The following is a 19,395-nucleotide window of genomic DNA, read 5'->3' as shown; positions in this document are numbered from 1 at the left end:
CTTGTGTGTACAGCACACAGTCACTGGGTGGCACACACGGCATAGGAGGCGCATCACTGTAGGCCTCAGCAGCTGGTGACAGCAGCATCGTGCTGGTGGCCACGTGGCCTAACGTGGGATGTGAGGGGTCTGTGTGGGAGGAGTGCTCAGGCAGGGGGATTTGATGGATTGGGGTATAATTCCAGAGAGGGAGGGGCCTTGCCCCAGACACAGGTTAAGCCCCAGAGGCCCCTCCTGTGTTTTCAGGGTCCTGCCCGGCACACAGGAGGTCTCACCTTGATGGTCAGAGCTGCTCAGAGGGTGCCTGGCATGTCCTGCCAGAGGCGTTTGCATGAGGGACGTTAGTCTGCACAGGTCTGTGTCTCACCTTACGTAGGATAAGGGATGTATTTAATAACTTTTTCCACTTCAAGGAAAACATCTCATCATTTCTTTGCTCGTCATACAATTCAGTATATTCGAATTGCATTTTACAAGTCTCCAGGAGTGGTGATGTTTTGCCGATGCATCCTCTCTACACCTCGAGGGGCAGCATGGACTGCCCACATGAGGGACAGGCCTGTCAGTGCCTCTCTGGGCCACAGCGGGTCACAAGGGCCTTGCCTCCAGTGCCCATCCCGTGTCCCCTACCCCAGGGGGCCTGTAGCAGCCCTCCTGCCCATTAGCCAAAGAGAGGTGCCCGCCTCCAGCTGGGATTTCAGTCCCTTGTTGTCTCTGCAGCCCCAGGCATGTTCCTTGGTCTGAGTACAGGCCCTGGGATGCTGCTCCCACCCAGTCTGCCCAGAGTTTGTGTCGATCCCTTTCAACAAGCCCCATCCTTTCCCATTTTCCTGCAGGGAGCAGACCTTTGTCCCTGAGCAACCCAAAGGCAGGACCAGGCCCGAGGCCTGGGAAGCCAGTCTTATGAGGGGCTGGTGTGGTGGGATGAGTGGCCTGGAGCAGTGACCACCGAGGACAGCCAGCAGTCGCCTGGCACCCAGGCCTGTCAGGCACCCAGAGGCCCTACCCACACTTTGCTCGGGAAGCCTGCTGCCTTGACCCTGAACCCCACCTGCCTTATTTTCCTCTGGCAGGCGACTTCAGAATGCCCACACTGGCCTCGACCTGACTGTGCCCCAGCACCAGGAGGTGCGGGGCAAGATGATGTCTGGACACGTGGAGTACCAGATCCTGGTGGTGACCCGCCTGGCTGCGTTCAAGTCGGCCAAGCACAGGCCCGAGGATGTCGTCCAGTTCTTGGTGAGCCGGAGGCTCTGGCAGGATGTTTCGAGGGTGCCCGGGGTCTGGGCGGGCAGACACACCTGCCCACCAGGGTTCAAGTAGCATCCAGAGCAGGTGCTTCTCTGTCTGTTGCTTGCTCAGGGCCTGGAGTACCAGACCGTGCTAGACAGAAGGGACACAGAGTGAATCAGACGCCCTCAGTCCATGGAGAGGCAGACCTCTAAAGAGACAGATACAGATGGGGACAGGAGCACATGGGGGGCTCTGGGGGTATAGACAAGGGGCACCTAACTCACCCTGGGGAAACTTCTTGGAAGAGGTGGTGGCTGAGTTGTGTTTTGAGGAGCAGGTGGGGCTCCGCAGAAGAGGTGAGAAGGGAGTCCTGGCAGATGACGCAGCCTAAGCAAAGGCACGGAGGCTGGAAGCAGGATGTTGAGTGGGGAACTCTGCGCAGTTGAGTGTAGTCCTGGGAGGAAGTGGGGAAGATGAAGGTGAGCAACAGGCAGGATCCAGATTGTGGAGAGTGTGCGGGAGCCTGGACTTAACCTTCAGCCAAGGAGAGTTTTAAGCAGGAGAGTGACATGGGCCCTTTTGCCTTTAACCAGCCAATCTGCTGTGAGCATGGCGTTGGATTGGAAGGAACAAAACAGGTGTCAGCGACCCCAGATACATGGCCAATATGGTCATTCCCAAAGCAAGGGCTTGGAGCAGGCCATTGCGCTTGGTATGGAAGGGACAGGGAGAGTTGAAAATGTTTACGGAGTAACATGCACCACATTTGCTGACTGTTTCCACCAACTGAACTAAAGAATATGATAGAGAAGCAGATCCAGGGGGCATGTGGAGTGTGAAGTGTCCGCCCTGTGAATGGATACGTGAGGCTGGAGCTCAGTACAGGCTCAGGCCTGAGATGCAGGCTAGGGTGTCATCAACTTGCAGGTGATATTAAAAATCTGGGAGTGGATGAAGTTGTTCAGAGAACAGATGTGGAAAGCAGAGAGAAGGGCTGAGAAGGAAATCCTGAGGATGCCAGGAGTTCAAGACTCTTGGGGAGAAAGAGGAGTCTGTAGCTGAGGCAGAAAGGAGAGAACTGGATGTCTACGGAGTCACAGGAGCTAAGGGAGGAGAGAATTTCAAGAGGGTTGAGATCACACACTCATTCACTTATAATTTACCATTTGGCCTCTTGTGAAAAGGAGCTGCAGCTAGAGACCAAGAGAGACAGGTACAGGATTATTAGGACAAAGGTGAAATGAACTAGACCCCGTAGTACAGTGGGGAGTGACACAGGGCTAGCGTGGAGTCTCCTAGCAGCCAAGATAAAAAGGGAAACGAGTTGCATCTTTCTGGTGACCTGCTGAAAGAGACACTAAATTTTAAGAGAAATTTACAGCACAAATGTTTTTTTAAGAGATAGGATCTCACTCTGTTCCCCAGACTGGAGTGTAGTGGTGTGATCATAGCTCACTGCAGCCTGGAACTCCTGAGCTCAAGCAGTCCTCCTGTCTCAGCCTCCTAAGTATCTAGGACTACAGGCACATGCCACCATGCCCAGCTGTTTTTTTTTTTTTTTTGGTAGACATAGTGTCTTGTTATGTTGTCCAGGCTGGTCTCAAACTCCTCAAACTGGGCTCAAGCAATCCTCCTGCCTCAGCCTCCCAAAGTGCTGGGATTACAGGTATGAACCCCCATGCCCAGCCACACAATTTTAAGGGACATTCAACAATGTCATAGGAAGCGCCTAGAATAGCAATGCTGTTTTTCATTTGATTGCTTCTGTGGCCAACTCTTGGTGAGAAGCAACGTGTGATGTCAGGGGTGATTCTGGACCTGCATTGCTCTGAGAGTGGCTCTGCTTTGCAAGGTGCTTTGCAGCTCCTGGTAGTTTGACTTGACCCAGGATGGGGCTCAATGCACCCACATTTTCAGGGACAGGAGCAGAAGAGGAGAGTATTTGAGCTTGATGTTGCCGGACATGAAAGAGGGAGCATTCTGGGAACCTTGGGCTTCAACCCAGCCCACGTGGTTCTGTGCAGAGGGCTGACCTTACATGTGAGGTGTACGTGAGGATGTTTTAACACCTCCATACATCACACTAGTGCCACTTTTTCCTAGTCAGTGATGCCCACTCCCTGTGGAGTGTGTGGGTGCAGGGGCTTGTCAAACATTTGAAAGTGCCTGCAAGGGCAAAGAACTCCTTTATTCCCCATGGGATCTCAGGATGGAGCCCAAAGTTACATACCCCAAGCCTGAAGTCTCTTTGATGTTTCATGATTTAACTCAAAGAATTAATGAGCGTTTTGTATCTACTTAAAAGGGCGTATGTGTTTTAATATAAACATGTACTGATTTGCTGACCATGGAGTAAAAGTGGCCCCAGGAGGGGGCACTGCAGTGGAGGTTGCGCAGGCTCTTGGGTGTGCTAGCAGTGCAGACACCCACAAGCTTACTAAAGTTACAGGGCTGTCTGCCCCATCCTCAGCAGTGCCTGGCACACGGGGGTACCGGATAAATGTGAGTTCTCAACCTTGAGCTTCCTCTGCTCAGGGCCTCTTACTTGGCCTCCTGTTGTTGCTGGCGCAGGAGCCCACCCGAGAAACCCTGCCTGAACCCCTGATGGACGTGGGCCCCGGGTGGGGTGGGAGCCCAGGCCTACAGCTCCGGGATACTCACGCTGCCAGTGCACTGGAGATGAAGTTTCCCGAAGCCTGGGTTTGCTGGGTCTGTGGTCTGAGCCTGAGTGCAGCAGTTGGGCCAGCAGGGGGCGCCCAGCCCCCACTGTGGCCTGCTCTGCGGGCGGGGCTGGAGTCAGCTGCTGTTGGAGCCTGTGTTATAGCAATCGCTCTGCGAAGGGGTCCACGTGCCTTTCCCTGAGGGCTGTTTTCAGGAAAGTCTGGAGCCAGGCTCTTGTGCTGATAACAGCAAGCAGCACCTGTTCCAGATGACTCCCCACTGGAGGTTCTGAAGTCCCCTCAGCTGCCTCCTGGTATCTGGACCCTTTGCAGGCTGGGCATTCTGGGTGGTGTTGCTGGAGCCAAGGGGTGTGCTCCAGACACACCCTGCACCAAGGGATCCCCCCGAGCCAGAGGGCGTCAGATGCCCACAGCCCCTGCACGCCAGCACTCCAGTGGCACACGGTGGGCACAGCCCGGGCCTGGGAGCGTAAGAATGAGTGATTCACACTTCAGTCGGGGTAGACAGGCCCAGTCTATGGGGAAAGTACGGAGGAGCTAGGAGTGAGGGTAGGTGCCAGACCGATGGTGTGTGTATACAGCAGGTGACTTTGCTGAGCACCCACAGGGTTACAGACATAGTGATGGACTGAAACCACTGTGAGACCGAGAGCTTGCTGGGGTGTCCCTGTACAGAGTAAACATGCAGCAGGAGCTCCGTGAGTGGAGGAGCGAAGACTTAGCTGCCCAGGAGCTGTGGGGAGAGGCTGAGGAGGCGGCGGGAGTCACCCACTGGCCCCACGGGAAGCTGAGTGCTGCCCTCTCTGAGTCAGATGGTGTTCAAGGCCACCTTCTGACGACAGCAAGAGTCCTGGCCTGTCTCACTCGGGTGCCTGCGTGCAGAGGTCCTGACGTGGGGCAGAGAATCAGCCTTGGAAATATCTGTCTCCACTGCTTGTGTGGGCTGGCCCGCTGAAGGCTGCGCTGGTTCACGGGAGAATGAGGTCGGTGCTGAGAACAGGTGATTCATGGTGTTGCAGGAAGATGACCTGCCAGCCGGTGAGATCACCCTCCTGATACGCAGAAAGCTGGGAGTGAACGCAGTGGCCCTGATCACCTGCAGGCCGGGCAGGGCTCCCTGTATCGAATCTTTTTACCTGGACCTGTGACAGTGCCCAGAATGGCACCGTTATTGCATGTTTCCTCTGGGCCACCAAGATGTTTGAATCTGCTATCGGCCAGGAGTGTTAAGGACTGGAGCCTGAGGCCGGGAGACAGGCGGAGGGGCAGCAGACGGGCGTGCCTGGCACGCTTCCTGTGGCTGCCGGGCCTCGGGACCCCCTGTTCGGGGTGAGAAAGGAGCACTCCCCGCCACTCTTCACTCAAGAAACCACATGCTCCTCTCATTCCAGGTCTCCAAAAAGTACAGCGAGATTGAGGAGTTTTACCAGAAACTGAGCAGTCGTTATGCAGCAGCCAGCCTCCCCCCGCTCCCCAGGAAGGTCCTGTTTGTTGGGGAGTCTGACATCCGGGAGAGGAGAGCCGTGTTCAATGAGATCCTGCGCTGTGTCTCCAAGGATGCCGAGCTGGCAGGCAGCCCAGAGCTGCTAGAGTTCTTAGGTACCCGAGGCTCTGCCCCATGTCCCTCAGGTCTGCCCCGCCCAGAACTAGGCCCCGCTGCCCTGCCCTGGTGGGAGCATGTCCGCAGCTGCCCCTGCAGCCTGGAGGCTTCAGCCAGGCTGGTGAGGCAGGTGGCCTCACTGACATCCTTGGCTGGATGGTGGGCAGAAGGAGGCCTGCCCTTGAGGGCCTGAACGTCTGGGTGTCAGGTGGGGGCTCACACAGTGGGCATTCTCCATAGTGTGACCCCCATCCATGGCCTTCCTGGCCAGCCCCATTCCTAGAGCTTGCCCGATGCCCCCCAACCGACCATGCACAACATACAACCCCCTGACAGACACCGCACACACCCCTCTGCCTCCTGCCAGCCAGCCCTAGGGACTTTCAATATCCCGGGAAAGCTGTGTTCTCACAGCCAGGCTGGTCACCAGCCCCTGGGGACATGTGCCTCTCACCTGTGCCCCCACAGAAAGAGTCATGGGGACAGCTCCAGGCTGAGGAATTGATCCAGCACCCTTGCCCCCAGTGGTGGAGACGTCAGGCCCTTCCCATGGATGTCCCAGCCCTCTCTTCTTGCCACAGTTTTCTCATCTGTAAGGTGGGAGAAGCTGGGCTGACAGGTCGTTAGGAGAATTTACTGAACTAACACATGCAAAGTGCTTAGAACAGAGACAACCACAAAGTAAACGGTGGCTACCATTTTATCCCACTCCTCGTTTGGCCCTGTCAACCCAGAACCCCCGTGAAGTAGGCCCTGGTCTCACAGATGCTTCCCGGGGCAGGGCAGGTTCTCACCACTGCTGGTGCTGGACTCCCACCCCTTGACTTCTCCCCTCTTTACATCCATCTACTTAACTCTTTCCCAGCTACTCTGGATCTCCTAGTTCCACAAGACAGAAGGGAAGTTTTCAAAAGAAAGTTGACCATAAATAAAACAAATTTTTAAAAGTGAAAGGTGGGGAAGAGAAGCAAAACTGGTGAATGCACAGGCCTAGGACTGGACAAGCTGCACAGCCCAGGTGTCCCGTGGCCATGTCGGTGCCCCTCGCACGGGTCTGGGTTCTCTTCTGCCCTTGTTTCTTCCAAGGTCACAACCCTTCCTTCCTTGCCTATCTCTGGGGCTGGGTAGACTGTGCCGAGAGGTTCCAGTTCAGCCATAGCCGGGAGAGATGCTCAGGATGTTCCAGGCCCTCTCTTGTGGAGAGGCAGGATAGAAACAAGCTGCTCTATGCCTCACTTTGCTCATCTCCAAGATGGACGTACAGTTGGGATCTCTCTCATAGGGCTTTTGTGATGTTTAAATGTAAGATGCTTATGACATGAAATTGAAGGTTTGGGAGATTTTGAATGGCCTTTTCACATTTGTCCGAGTAAAATAACAGAGCATCACATAATACAATATCATCATTATCACTCAGTGCATCCTGGATGCCAGACACTTAAGTTCTTTACCTACAATGTGATTTTATTAAAAGTCAGTTGTTTTAAAGATAAACTACCCAGTAAGCACTTGGATAGAGAAGAACAAATAGTCTGAGCCCACGCTTCTCTAACTCTCTGTGGCAAGGGCTAGCTCTTTTATTCCCAGCCTGTCACAGATGGATACTTTCACAAATACAAAAGCATGCTTGGGTATTGTGATGGTGGCAGGATGCTATGGAAGTTTCTGGATGCTTACTCTCGCTTTCTGTACTTACCTCATTGTGGTCACACAGGGGGCATTCTCTGTCTGAAGACCACACTTTGAGAAGCGCTGATCTAAGCCAGTTTGTAATGGAGTGGTCACCGTTTGTTCTGGAATCTTCCACATGCTTACGCTGAGCACCCATCCAGTCCACCGTCCAGGTGCCCAGACTCTTGGAGCAGGTCTCCATCTGCAGAGCTCCTTGCCACGCCTCCGACTGTAAATGGTTCTGGCTGCACTGGTTCTTGTTGAATCACTCTGTGCCCTGGCTGGTTTATCCCACGGCTCACCCAGGAGGAGGGTGGAGCCATCCTTGTGCACACAGGCTCTGGGCCTTGGGTTCAGGAACCGCTGCCCCTGTCTTGCTCTGAAGCTCTCACTGGTGACCACTTCACTCCAGGCTTCCTTGGTGCCCATCAGCCCTTGGGGGGCTGCAGCAGGCACTTGGCTGCCCCCGAAACGGAGGCCACCTTCTATCCACCCAGACTCTCCCTCCTGCTCAGGTCCCAGGAGGGACAAGTTTGGTCCCAGGAGGCTGCAGGAAGCCCTTGACCTCAGATCCTGGCATGGGAGGGTGCAGTGTGGCAAGATGCCTCCCCTGGCTCTGGGGTGGTTACCAAGTCCCATTTTTTCTGTCTTCTTCCACAGGTACCAGATCCCCAGGAGCTGCAGGGCTCACTAGCAGAGATTCCTCTGTCCTGGATGGCACAGACAGCCAGACCGGGAATGATGAAGAGGCTTTCGACTTTTTTGAGCAGCAAGACCAAGTGGCGGAAGAGGGTCCTCCTATCCAGGGCCTGAAGGGCGAAGATGCTGAGGAATCCTTGGAGGAGGAGGAGGCGCTGGACCCTCTGGGCATTATGCGGTTGGTCTCCCATTGTTGAGAGGGTCCCTTTGGTGTATTCCAGGCTTTCTGGAGATGACATCCCCCTTCCCTGGAATCTGAGAAAAGCCCTGAGCATCCCAGGTCGCCCCCTCACAAGGATCTGGGCCCCGAGGCCTTGGCCTGGTGTGCTTGGGGGAACCAGCTCTCTGTGTGCCCTTGGTGGTGTCCATGTCTCTGGGGCTGGGCTTAGGTATCGCCCCCCTGCCTGGGTCATGGGATGTCCTCCGCCTGTGGCTCTGCACTGAGGCTTGGCAGAGGCTCCCCGTGACAGCTCAGTAGTGCAGGCAGCGGACCTGTCCGGCTAGTGTGGGAGGACTGGGTGCTCCTTCCAGCTGCAGAACTCGCAGAGGTAGCTGCAGCTCTGGGCCTGCATCATCTGCCTAGCAGGAGCATTCACCTTGGCCCTGCCTCCACACAGGGCCGTTCACCAGCCATGGATCTCTGGCCATTTACAATCTCTTTTCTTCAGTGTTCTTCAGTGAAAATGGGCTCATGGTCGTACCAACCTCTTAGGGCTCCTGTGAAGATGAACTGAGTTATGTAAATTTAGCAATCAGCTATCATCATGGCCCATCTTTCAATGGAATCAGACCAGGCCAGGGGTGCTGTTCTCCCCGCTCTCTACCACAACGAATGTCTCTTCGCCGTTTACCGAAGTCCTCAGACGCCAGATGGGTGAGCGCTTTCTTGTAGGTCCTGCCCCAGAAAGGAATTAGAGCCCAGTAGAAACTAGGCAGAGGCAAGTTCAGCTCCATCAGCATGCAGAATTCTATCCTAAAATCACAGCCCGCTCTGGAAAGGCCTTCTTCGTGGGGAGGGTTATGGAAGGGTGGGCTGCAGGGTGGCCACGAGACCAGCGTCCAGGGGTGAGGATTCACACTGGAAAAGGGTGCACAGCGCTCGGGGAGCTGCAGCAGAAACAGGCCCCGGAGCCAGGGTCCTGCAGCACCTAGGCACAGTAAGTGCCCTGCAGTCACCCCTCCTGGGTGGCTGGCCTTGTCCTTGAGTGGGGTCGGCGGCCCTGAGGGAGAGGCAGCCAGAGTAGCGGGTGATGTGGGGACAAGCCTGTAATAGTCACTCCTTATCAGCCTGGCCCAACCCTGCAGGCCTTTCTTGGGCTTTATTTTGGTAAGGCTGAGGCTTTGTTTGAACTCACATTCTCTGTTGTTCTGAGTAACCACACGTAGTGCCAAACCAAGATGGACTTTGGTTGTCTGTGCCAGCCTTTGGCAGAAGAACACACTTAGCAGAGCGGCTCCTTTTTTGGGTAGGAAAATGCTCTTTGGGGCTGGCAAGTGCTGCCTTGAACTTCCTACTTACTTCATTAGCAGACTGTCAGGGGAGATGTGTCAGCTGTCCTGGGACCCCTTGGTCGGGGGGCGCCCAGCCCCCTCCCCAGCTCTGTACTCTGGGGTCCTCGCCCCTGAATCCTGGGAAGGCTTAGCACCTAAGAGTAATCCCGCTGGCTCTAGACCCTCTTCTGCTGGGCTTGCTTTTTAAGGACCCATGTGACAAGGTGCTGGTGAATCAGCGTTATCACCTCTGGCAGAAATAAGAAGTAACATTTTTTGAGAGTTTATGAAATGCTGGGAACTAAGTTAGCATTTACCTACATGATCTCATTATATCTGTAAGACAGGATTTCTGAAACTGCTTGCTACAACCCATAGTAAAAACTGTATTATATGCTATGACCCAGGACACACATGTATAAACATCCCATAAAACTGAAGCAAAAGTTCCCAGAACTCATACAAAACCTTACTAAGTGTATCGTACTCGGATATTTTCTATTTTATTTCAATGTTTGGAAAGGTCATGACTCACAAAACTGCTTTCAGGATCCACTGTGAGCACAGGTCAAGAAACGGAGCCCTGGAGGCCTGTACTGCCATCAGCCTCTTCTGTGTGGTGGGAAACTCAGATTCAGGGTCAGGTGGTTCGTCCACGTTCCTGCAGCCTGCAGATAGCAGAGCCAGGACCCCACGCCATCTCCAGTCCAGTCTTTATCAGCCTGGGAGGTGGGCAAGGCCCCAGGATTATCCCCCTTTCACAGATGGGAAAATCGAGAAAGGAGTTCAGGATCTTGGCCAGAGCCGTGTGTGTGGCAGAGCCGTGCCTTGAAGTTGGGTTTCCACCTCCGCCTTTCACAGACACTCAGGTGGGCTTGTTGATCTCTCTTGGTGCCACCCACCTGCCCTTTGGTGGGGGATTTTCTGTTCTTCTCAGGGGGCTATTTGTGCACCCCTCTCCCTCCCGTGCCCTTGGTTCCTGTGCAGGTGCAACAGCCTCCGTTTCCCAGCTTGCCCTGCCCCACGTGTGGACTTAGCTCTGGGCGCTCCTGGAGCAGCCACCATTTCCCTGCAACCAGCCTCGGTCCTTCCCCACCGTGGCCGCGGCGAGGCGCTGCTGCTCTGCTGAAGGGCTGCTCCGCTGCAGGGCTGCTGGGAGGGTGGGAGTTGCCAGCACAAAGCCAGAGCCCAGGCCAGTCTGGCTTTTCTTTGTCTTGTAAACCTGGTTTTGGTTAGGGACAAGAGAGCGTTATTACACCGTTAGAGAGCGCTTAAAGACAGAAAAAACCCTCACCTCGGCCCATCCCAACACCACCGCTCTCCCCTTCTCCTGGGGCTCGCGTCTGACCCCGTCCCAGCGCCATCCATGCAACTGCAGGCACAGTGCACGCGCCTTTTCATACTCTGCTCTTTCACCCTATGGTCTGTCCCGATTGCTGCTCCATGTCGCCCCCGTTTTGTATTTAACTTTCTATTTTAGAGATGTCACGGTGCTGAGAAAATTGACATTCTACCCTAATAGTTCTGCCTTATGCTGGAAATCCTCTGCGGGAAACATTTTACATTGTGACTCAAATAATACACAATTAGTATAGAAAAATTGCAAACACAGATAAAATTCCTTTCCCTGTGAATTTTTGAATGCATCTTTGAATATTCACATCTTACTGCCAAAATGAGATTGTCTTATGTGCCATTCTGGAATTTTCTTTTTTCCAGTTTACATGTTCTAGGTCCTTCCAGATCAATAGTCGTGCTCTCCCTCCTTCCTCTGCTGGTTTCTCAGCTCGATGGGCTGTAAGTGGCATTGCCAGGCCCCTGCTTGTGAACATGCTGGGGTTTTCTGTAGGTTTTTGCTATTATAGGCAATAACTTGAGGAACTTCTACATATACAACGCTCTTATTCTATGGAGCCTTCCCCTATATATGTGCCCCACCCAGAGCAGGGCCCCTGAAGCTGCTTCTGGGGACTTTGGGGTACCATTCCAGTAAAGGGTTCTCCAAGGGCTGAAGCCCCTCTGTTGGGAGTGCCCCTCTGTTTTTCTAAGCCCTGTCTGCCCCCCCCCCACCCCGGGCCCACTCCTCCCATCTCTTCTTTGGCACACAGAGACCCCCTGCAGGCCCTGGGTCCCTGAGGACTCGCAGCGTCTGGTGGGACAGGCTGGCTCCTGTATGAACAAATGCACCTGCCTGCGAGGCTGGGCTTCCCAGACCCCTTGGAAGGGGGAGCCCACACCCAGGTCTCCATGCTGTGGCCTCCATGGTGAAGCTGAGTGTTTCTCTGGAAGGCCATGTTTTATGGTAACTTTTTAATATGGATTTTGCTTCATCTTACATAAAACAACCACATGTATTTTAGTATAAAAATAATATCTTACCCTCCATATTTGGATGAAATCACTTCTCTGGGATGATTCTGTGGTTTTGAATGCTGGCACATTGCCAGGTGCTCCTAGATTTGCTCACCCAAGATTTAGCAGCAAGATGGTCCCCTAAGGTGAACCGTGGAGGGGAGCTCTGTGGGGACAGCAGGGCCTCAGCCCCACCTCCTGAGGTGCCCTGGAGCTGCTCCCCCAAGGGTGCCTCTTGCTAAGTATCCCAACCACTGCACAAGGGCCTGGCACCTCTTTATTCATTCCAGCCTGAGCCTGGGCACCCAGGGCTCCCCTGATGCCACCAGCGCAGCAGAAACCACCTAGGGATTCTGGGCCACTGAAAGCTTGGGAGAGAGAGATTCCAGGCCCCCCTCAGATCTGGGTAGGGCCCCCAGAATCTGTGTTTTAACAAGCTCTTGAGTTGGTTCTGCAAGCTCCTGTTTGAGAATTCCCAGAAACCAAACTCCAGTAAAGTGTTGGAAATGCCAGAAAGGAAACAGGTGTGGAGAGCGGCAGGTCAGCCATCACCACAATCCGCCGCCCACAGCGGGCTGAGGGCAGGGCATGTCCGGAAGGCACTTCCGGTACTGACTACTCCCCAGCTCGGCCTGCTCGGGCTGGGCTTTCCCTCGTCTGCTGGTCCACCTGCTGGAGGAGTTCTCTGCGGTGCCATCCTGGGGTTCATGTGGGGGCCATGAGCCGGGATGACTGGGCCTGACCTCACCCTGCACCTGTGCAGCACTTAGCCCTGGCCTGGCTGGGGACCCAAAGCCATAAGGAAAGGAGGAGGCAGATGCCACAGCTGCCCTGCAGCATCACGCAGGTGGCACTCCACCCAGGCTGTCACAGTGACCACAGCAGCACAGTGTGCATGCCAACTGCATTTCCCCATCCAGATTACTGCCTGAGGGCGCAGTGGCTCATGCCGGTAATCCCAGCACTTTGAGCAGCCAAGGTGGGCAGATTACTTAAGATTAGGAGTTCAAGACCAGCTTGGCCAACACAGTGAAACCCTGTCTCTACTAAAAATACAAAAATTAACTGGGTGTGGTAGGTTTAAATCCCCTTTCTGCCACTTACTAGCTGGTAGACACTGAATGCATTGCTGTACTTCTCTGAGCCTGTCTCTTTCTTTGTAGAGTGGGGGTAAAGTAGAGGCCCAGTGGCTGAAAGGATAAAATGAGATGAAGCACTACAGGAAAGTTCCTTTGTAAAATGTTATCACTATCCTAGATTTACTTTGCTCTAAAGAGGTCTTTGTGTATTTAAACAACAGTTGAAATATGAAAAGGCAGCTTTTCCACTTCCTATAGTTGTTATGCGAATATCAGGACCCTGTGATGTGCACACTATAACTTTACCTCCCTCCAGGAGCACCAGTACACCTGCCACCTGTTACCACTTCCTAGAGCAGGCGATTCTGGAGGTGGGGCAGCCCCTGGCCCTGGTGGAAGGAGCCTGCTTATCTGAATCCTTAGTGGGATTCAGTGGTTGCTTGGTTCCTTGAGAGAGAGAAATCTGGGAGGTCATACTTGCGATTCTCCTGCCTCAGGCTCCCCCAGGACCCATTGTGGCAAGTTCTGGCAAGTAGCAACACTCTTAGGATGACAGAGTCTTTACACTCTGAGGACTGCAGATCAGATCCAGGCTCTGTTGTTACAACTGAGGAACCTTCCCAGGATCACACAGGAAGGCATGAGAGCAAGAGCTGGGGGTCTCCTGACTGCTGGCCCAGGACTTTTCCCTTTGTCCCCAGTCCAACACCTGTGCTTCTCAGCCCTCACCTGTTCGCTCTTGTTTTTTGATGCCATGAGTGACGGGCATTCCCCACTGCAAGGACAGCAGCTGCCTGCTGGTCGTGTCACCATTTGGAGTGGATCAGGGGCATAGGAGTGCTCACATGAGAACCAACAATGGTTGTTTGCTCAGAGCTTACCGCGACCAGGGAGGTATCGGCCACCATCACCTGCATTTGGCAAAGATGCAAAGAGGCAGGAGAGTGGGACACTTTGAAGCAGATGAAGGGGAAGGCTCAGATACGTGCTGATTGGAGGTTGTTGGCGTGGGGAATCCAGAAGCAGCCAATGAGAAGTGGGGCATCCTTTGTCCTCTGTGAGCGGGAAGTGGGGCCTGTTTGGCTTTCTTTGGATGGTGCTACTAAACTGGAAATGGGGAAAATTTTAGGAAAGTTGGTGGTTTTTGATCAAATCTTGGCCATTTGGGGCTGATTGCTGCAGAGGCTGTGGTCTGGCTTCCTGGGCAGGTTACTGCAGGCTGTGGGTCAGAGTTCCACCTTTACATGTGGCCTGGCCATTGTCCCTTTGTGTATTCAGACTCTTGGGGGGACTGGCACTTGCTGTAGAACGTGGGCTGCAGAGACCTGCAGGTGGGACCCACGTGGTTCCCTGGTGGTGCTGGAGCAAGGATGGGTGAGGGGCAGTCTCTGGCCCCATTGTAGAGAAGGAGAAATGTCATTACCCACAAGCTCAGGTGGGATTGTCACTGAGTCCTGGTCCCTCAAGATAGGGCTCAGTGACCTGGAAAATGGGCTCTGGCTGTTGAGAAACAGGTCCTTGGAATGTGACTCTGGGGACCATAGCAAATGATAAACGTTCATGGTGACCACCCAGGCTGGCCCCCTTTTTTTTTTTTTTTTTTTTTTTTTTTGAGATAGGGTCTCACTCTTTTACCTAGGCTGGAGTACAGTGGTGTGTGATCTCAGCTAACTATAGCCTCAACCTCCCAGACTTAAGTGATCCTCCCACCTCAGCTCCTCAAATAGCTGGAACTACAGGCCTGCACCACCATGCCTGGCTACTTTTGTCTATTTTTTTGTAGAGGTGAGGTTTCACTATGTTGCCCAGGGTGGTCTTGAACTCCTGGGCTCAAGTGATCCTCCTGCCTCAGCTTCCCAAAGTCCTGGGATTACAGGCATAAGTCTGCTGAGTAGAAGGCATAAGTGAACCTAGACATCACCAGGCAGCTCCTGGGACCCCAGGCCTCTGCCACGGCTCTGTGCTGACTTGCAAACGGGACCCACTTGGCAGCTTGCAAAGCATTTCTGTGTCAGTTGCCTCCTTCTTCCCATTGACCCCCAGTAAGGAAACATGGTTAGGGAAGTTGAGTGACTGGTCCAGATCCTATACAAGTTCTCCTACATCCCCCTCCACTGCTCGTTTCTCAGCAAAGGCCAGAATCTCCCCATGCCCTGCTGGAGGTGGCCAACATCCCCACAGATCCTCCATTTACCTGCTGCCTAGCTATTGGGCACTTTCATTCTGCCAGGCTCTGCACACCTTGCCGTTTTCACTGGGCTTTTCTCTCTGCCCAGAGCACAGCTTTTGTGACTCTGCTCGTTTTGCCATCCAGGACTTCTCTGAAGCCCCTGTCCAATGAGGCTGGCTTGGACTCCCAGGGTTAGTGCCGGTCCTCAGGTGATTCTCACTCCTGTGATTTCTTCTCCATGGAAGCCCATTACTGTTGCAAATAACATTGTCCTGTCAAGAGTTTCAGAAGTCCATTTACTGGGACTCTGAGAATTTTCTCATTGCAAAAATAAAACCAGCCAGGCACAGTGGCTCATGCCTATAATCCCAGGCATATATGCCTATAATGAGAGGCCAACGCGGGAGGACCACTTGAGCCCAGGAGCTTGAGACCAGCCTGGGCAACATAGCGAGACTCCATCTCAACAAAAAAAATTTTTTTTAATTAACCAGGTATGGTGGTGTGGCCACTGGGGTGGCCGACGTGAGAGGATCACTTGAGCCTGGGAAGTCGAGGCTGCAGTGAGCCGTGATCGTGCCAGTGCACCCCAGCCTAGGTGACAGAGAGAGACCCTGTCTCAAACAAACAAAAACCCAAAAAGCAAAAAGACACCAAACAGCTGAATTTAAGAATAAAGTATGAAAAGTGCATTAGTTTAAAGCAGGCAGTTTGCATCATTGGAAAGGGTGGATTTCCATATTTGGTTCAGCTGCACCAAATGCTTTGAAGACTCATGCTGTCCATGTGTCTCGGTTGTGGAAGCATCAGCTGTCTTCTGTTCAGAGCCAGTTGAGCTGGCTTTGTCTAGGAGATGCCTCTGCCACACATGTACACCCTGGTTCTGGGCAGTTGGTGTCCATTGGTGGTCTGCCGTGTGGGTGGGCACATCGGGAATGGTGCCACAGGCCCCCTGGGTGGCCACAGTGGTGGATGCTCTTATGTGTCAATCACTGTCACCAGAACTGCCTGAACCACAGGGAGCCGGGCTGCTGCTCAGCCTGTCTGAGCGTTGGAGCTGTCAGCCATGGCAGCTGCCGCCTCTCACCCCGTATGCTGCACGCCTGCCTGCAGAACGTGGCCTGGTCTGCGTGTCTGTCTGCTGTCAGGAACACACAGCAGGAAAGCGGGTGTCTGTCTGTGCACACATGTGTGTGCAACAAGAACATACCAGCACCTACCTCATGCAACCTCTGTGGGCCCAACTCATGTTTTAGTGTTCCTCATGGCCTGCGCTAGTTCCGATGACCCCCGTGCTCACCAGGAAGCCAGGAGCTGCAGTTCCAGTCCTATTCCCTGCACACCTCTCTTTATAGCCCCTGTTGCCCCATCCCTGGTGACAAGATTCTAATCATAACCAACTGTCCTTCCAGTGAAGGGAGAAGAAGACACCCTTCCTCCACGTCAGTGAGGGGCTTTGTCTCCTGTCAGCGCAGAGGGCGGGCTGGAGGGCAGGCACTGCAGAGCTGGGCCCTGTGCCTGCAGACGGCTGGGTGGATGCTGATATAGGAATGGAGGAGGAGGAGGAGGAGGACCAGGGAGGAGAGGACTGAGGGGGCCCCCGAGTGATAGCACATGTGTGCAACCTGACCCGACTCCGTGCTCATGACAACCCTGAGGTGTTTGTGCTAGGAGAAGGGTGAAGAAATGGCTCAGAGGCTGAGTGACACACCTCTCCTATGGAATTACTGACCCCCTCACTGAGATCAGTGGCAATTCCCTTCCGCCAGCTGATCACCTTAGCTGTCCAGATTTATAAGCTCTGAAGTTCTGCCCGGCCTGTCTTCCCCTCGCACCACCGCTGCTCCCTGAGTCCGGGCTCCGGTCGTTTCTTCTGTGGACCATGAGCAAAGCTTGCCTGGAGAAACCTGACTCAGCCTGTTCCCTCACGGCACTACGTCTGCTGCAAGCCTAAGGGGTCCCTTTTCACCAAGAGAAATCTAGGTTCCCAGTTATGTCCTAGTCGTGCCCCCTGCAGACCCTCACAGTGTGACTCGCAGGTCCTGTACCCAAGACGCTATTTAGCTCTCATTCCACCAAGTTCACTTCCTATCTCCATATCAGGTCCTCCCTGAGCCCTCAGGCTTGGTTGGTTCTGTCCTCTATACTCTGCCGTGACAGAGCAGAACATCCTGTGTGCTAATGAACAGTTTCCTTCCCCCTCCCCCCCCGCCAAGACAAAGTCTTGCTTTGTCACCCAGGCTAGAGTGCAGTGGCATGATCTGAGCTCACTGCAACTCACATCCCCTGGGTTCAAGCGATTCTCATGCCTCAGCCTCCCAAGTAGTTGGGATTACAGGCATGCACCACCATGCTGGGCTCATTTTTGTATTTTTAGTAAAGATGGGATTTCATCATCTTTGCCAGGCTGGTCTCGAACTCCTGGCCTCCTGCAAACTTTTTGCTTTAAACTAAAGCACTTTTCATATTTTATTCTTAAATTCACCCGCCTCAGCCTCCCAAAGTACTGGGATTACAGGTGTGAGCCACCTTGTCCAACCATAATGATCTCTTTGGTAGCAATAGTAAACTCTATGTTTACTATTGTTGCTAAGTTTCTATGTGACCCTGCTCTGCCATGAGCTTCTGGGGACAGCGGCAGCTCATCCTCATCTTTGTTCCCTCGTCCCCAGCACAGTTCTTGCAGGTGGGAGGTTCTCAGTGAGTGCTGGCCATCAAAGGTGCTCCCAAGAGAAGGAATGAGTTGCTCATAGAGCGGCTGAGGGCCTGGTGGCAAGGCCAGTGGAGTCGGTTAGGAGATCTTTGGAGGAGGGGCTTCCGACATAGGCGCTGTCTGAGACTGGGGCTGGGAGCCTATCCCTCTTCCCTCCCTGGCCCTCCCGCCTTGGGGAATAGGTTAACAGAATCCTGAGATGGAGATGTGCCAGCAGCCTGCTGCCTGCCTACCTGTCCTCCACCTGTCCTCCACCTGTCCATCCCTCCCCGCCTCCATCCATCACCCATCCTCTCATCCAGAGTTTATCAAGGCATCTGTTCTGGACCAGGTGCATTACTAAGTCCCCAGAGCCTGAAAGTTTTGGGCCGCTCAGGACAGGACCCTGGGGCTTTTAGGCATAAAACTCCATATTTCCTGCTTCTTCAATTCCCCTGGAGATGGGTCTGGAGAGCTGGGGAGGTAAAGAAGGCAGCCCAGGCGGCACGGGGCGGGTGGGGTAGAGTACAGACCATGCCTGAGCCTCCCACATGTGCTGTAGATCCACTTCATTTCAGTTTAAGATAACAAAAGGGCAAACATGTCTCTAGGGAGAGAAACAAGGACTTAATCCAGTTGGAGAAGAAAACTCACATGGAAGGGAAGTTAGGCCTACTGTGTGCTGTCAGGACAGGGTGCAGGCGTAGGCAGGGGCACCACAGCTTCTCCAGAGAGACCTCCTTGCGCCTGTTCTCTCTCGCTTCCTTTGTTCTTCAGATGGCTCTCTTCCTCTGTGCGCCCTCTGATTTCTGGTCAATGCAAAGCCTCTTGCTCCCCTGCCCCGAGGGGCCCGTGGCTGGGTACAATGCAAGTGTGATCCCCAGGAGCCAGGGAGGGCCTGCTTGTTTCTGAGGGGACAGTCGGGGGTGTGGTGTGGAGCTGCTGCTGGGGGAGGCTGCAGAGCAGCCTCAGACTTGCTCTCCTTGAGAGCTGCCACCTGAGTAGGGGCCGGGGCAGCTCTCTACCCTTCCCCACTGCAGTGCCTGCTGGGTCCAGGAGTAAGAGCCACACAAAGGGCAGCGGATATGGGGAATGAAGTGGAGAGAAGCATCGGGCAGAACAGCAGCTGCAAGCCTGGCTGACCGTGCAATTCCTCAGGAGACTGAACACAGCCTCCTGGGCCTGCTTGGGGTTTCCGACTCAGTGGGTCTTGACTGGGGTCGGCTTTGTTGTCTGCCCCAGGAGGCCATGGCCCCTCTCTGGTACCCACTTCCTAGGAGTCATGAAAGCCGAGCTGGCTCTGCCTGATTTGTGAGAATAAAGGGGAGAACATCTGAGCAGACGAGTCCTGGCTCCTCCAGGTCTCAGAGGAGCAGAAGCACTTTCTGGAAAGCACTTGCCCTTAGGGTGGAGAATCCAGGCTCCCTCCACCTCACCTCCAGCACCACAGGCAGGGCCTGAGGGTGGTGCACAGCAGAGGAGGTGCCTCATGGCCTGAGCTAGGTGGAGAAAGCTCAGGACCAGGCAGATAGGCCTTCCTGGAGCAGTCCGTGCCACTGTGTCTCTGCTCCCCGTCACTACCCTTGAAACATGCCACTTTCTCCCCAGAGAACGGCAGGATCAATCCTGTTGTCCCTGTCCCATCCCATATCACCTTCCTCATGGGACATTTGGAGCGGACGAGGATAGGACCACAAGTATGAGCATCCTCATTCTAGACCCAGGCT

At 54.1% G+C, this 19,395-nt stretch overlaps 1 protein-coding gene and 2 long non-coding RNA genes across 5 annotated transcripts in view; 1 reads left to right on the top strand and 2 right to left on the bottom strand.

Moving 5' to 3' along the window:
* Positions 1-19,395, top strand: part of HS1BP3 (HCLS1 binding protein 3) — a 34,560-nt gene that overhangs the window by 4,508 nt on the left and 10,657 nt on the right. For 2 of the 3 annotated variants that reach the window (XM_007971357.3, XM_038006615.2), the window contains exons 2-4: positions 1,074-1,239; positions 5,306-5,513; positions 7,846-8,062. In XM_007971357.3, coding sequence (XP_007969548.2) covers positions 1,074-1,239; positions 5,306-5,513; positions 7,846-8,062 — 591 coding nt within the window. Of the gene's footprint in view, positions 1-1,073; positions 1,240-5,305; positions 5,514-7,054; positions 7,701-7,845; positions 8,063-19,395 lie in introns of those variants that run through there. The other variant, XM_007971359.3, reaches the window with a different exon arrangement.
* Positions 1,248-3,993, bottom strand: LOC140713295 (uncharacterized). Its single transcript, XR_012095226.1, has 3 exons — positions 3,895-3,993; positions 1,518-1,687; positions 1,248-1,383 (listed from the first exon to the last, which is right to left on the bottom strand). It is a non-coding gene; the product is annotated as an uncharacterized lncRNA (long non-coding RNA).
* LOC140713296 (uncharacterized) lies at positions 10,491-18,475 on the bottom strand. The gene is made up of 3 exons (XR_012095227.1): positions 18,323-18,475; positions 15,001-15,248; positions 10,491-10,597 (listed from the first exon to the last, which is right to left on the bottom strand). It is a non-coding gene; the product is annotated as an uncharacterized lncRNA (long non-coding RNA).

Source organism: Chlorocebus sabaeus, chromosome 14 (genome assembly GCF_047675955.1).
Source record: "Chlorocebus sabaeus isolate Y175 chromosome 14, mChlSab1.0.hap1, whole genome shotgun sequence".
NCBI classification, from domain to species: Eukaryota; Metazoa; Chordata; class Mammalia; order Primates; family Cercopithecidae; genus Chlorocebus; species Chlorocebus sabaeus.
Note: the sequence above shows the minus strand (reverse complement) of the source record. Positions and strands in the feature narration are given on the sequence as shown.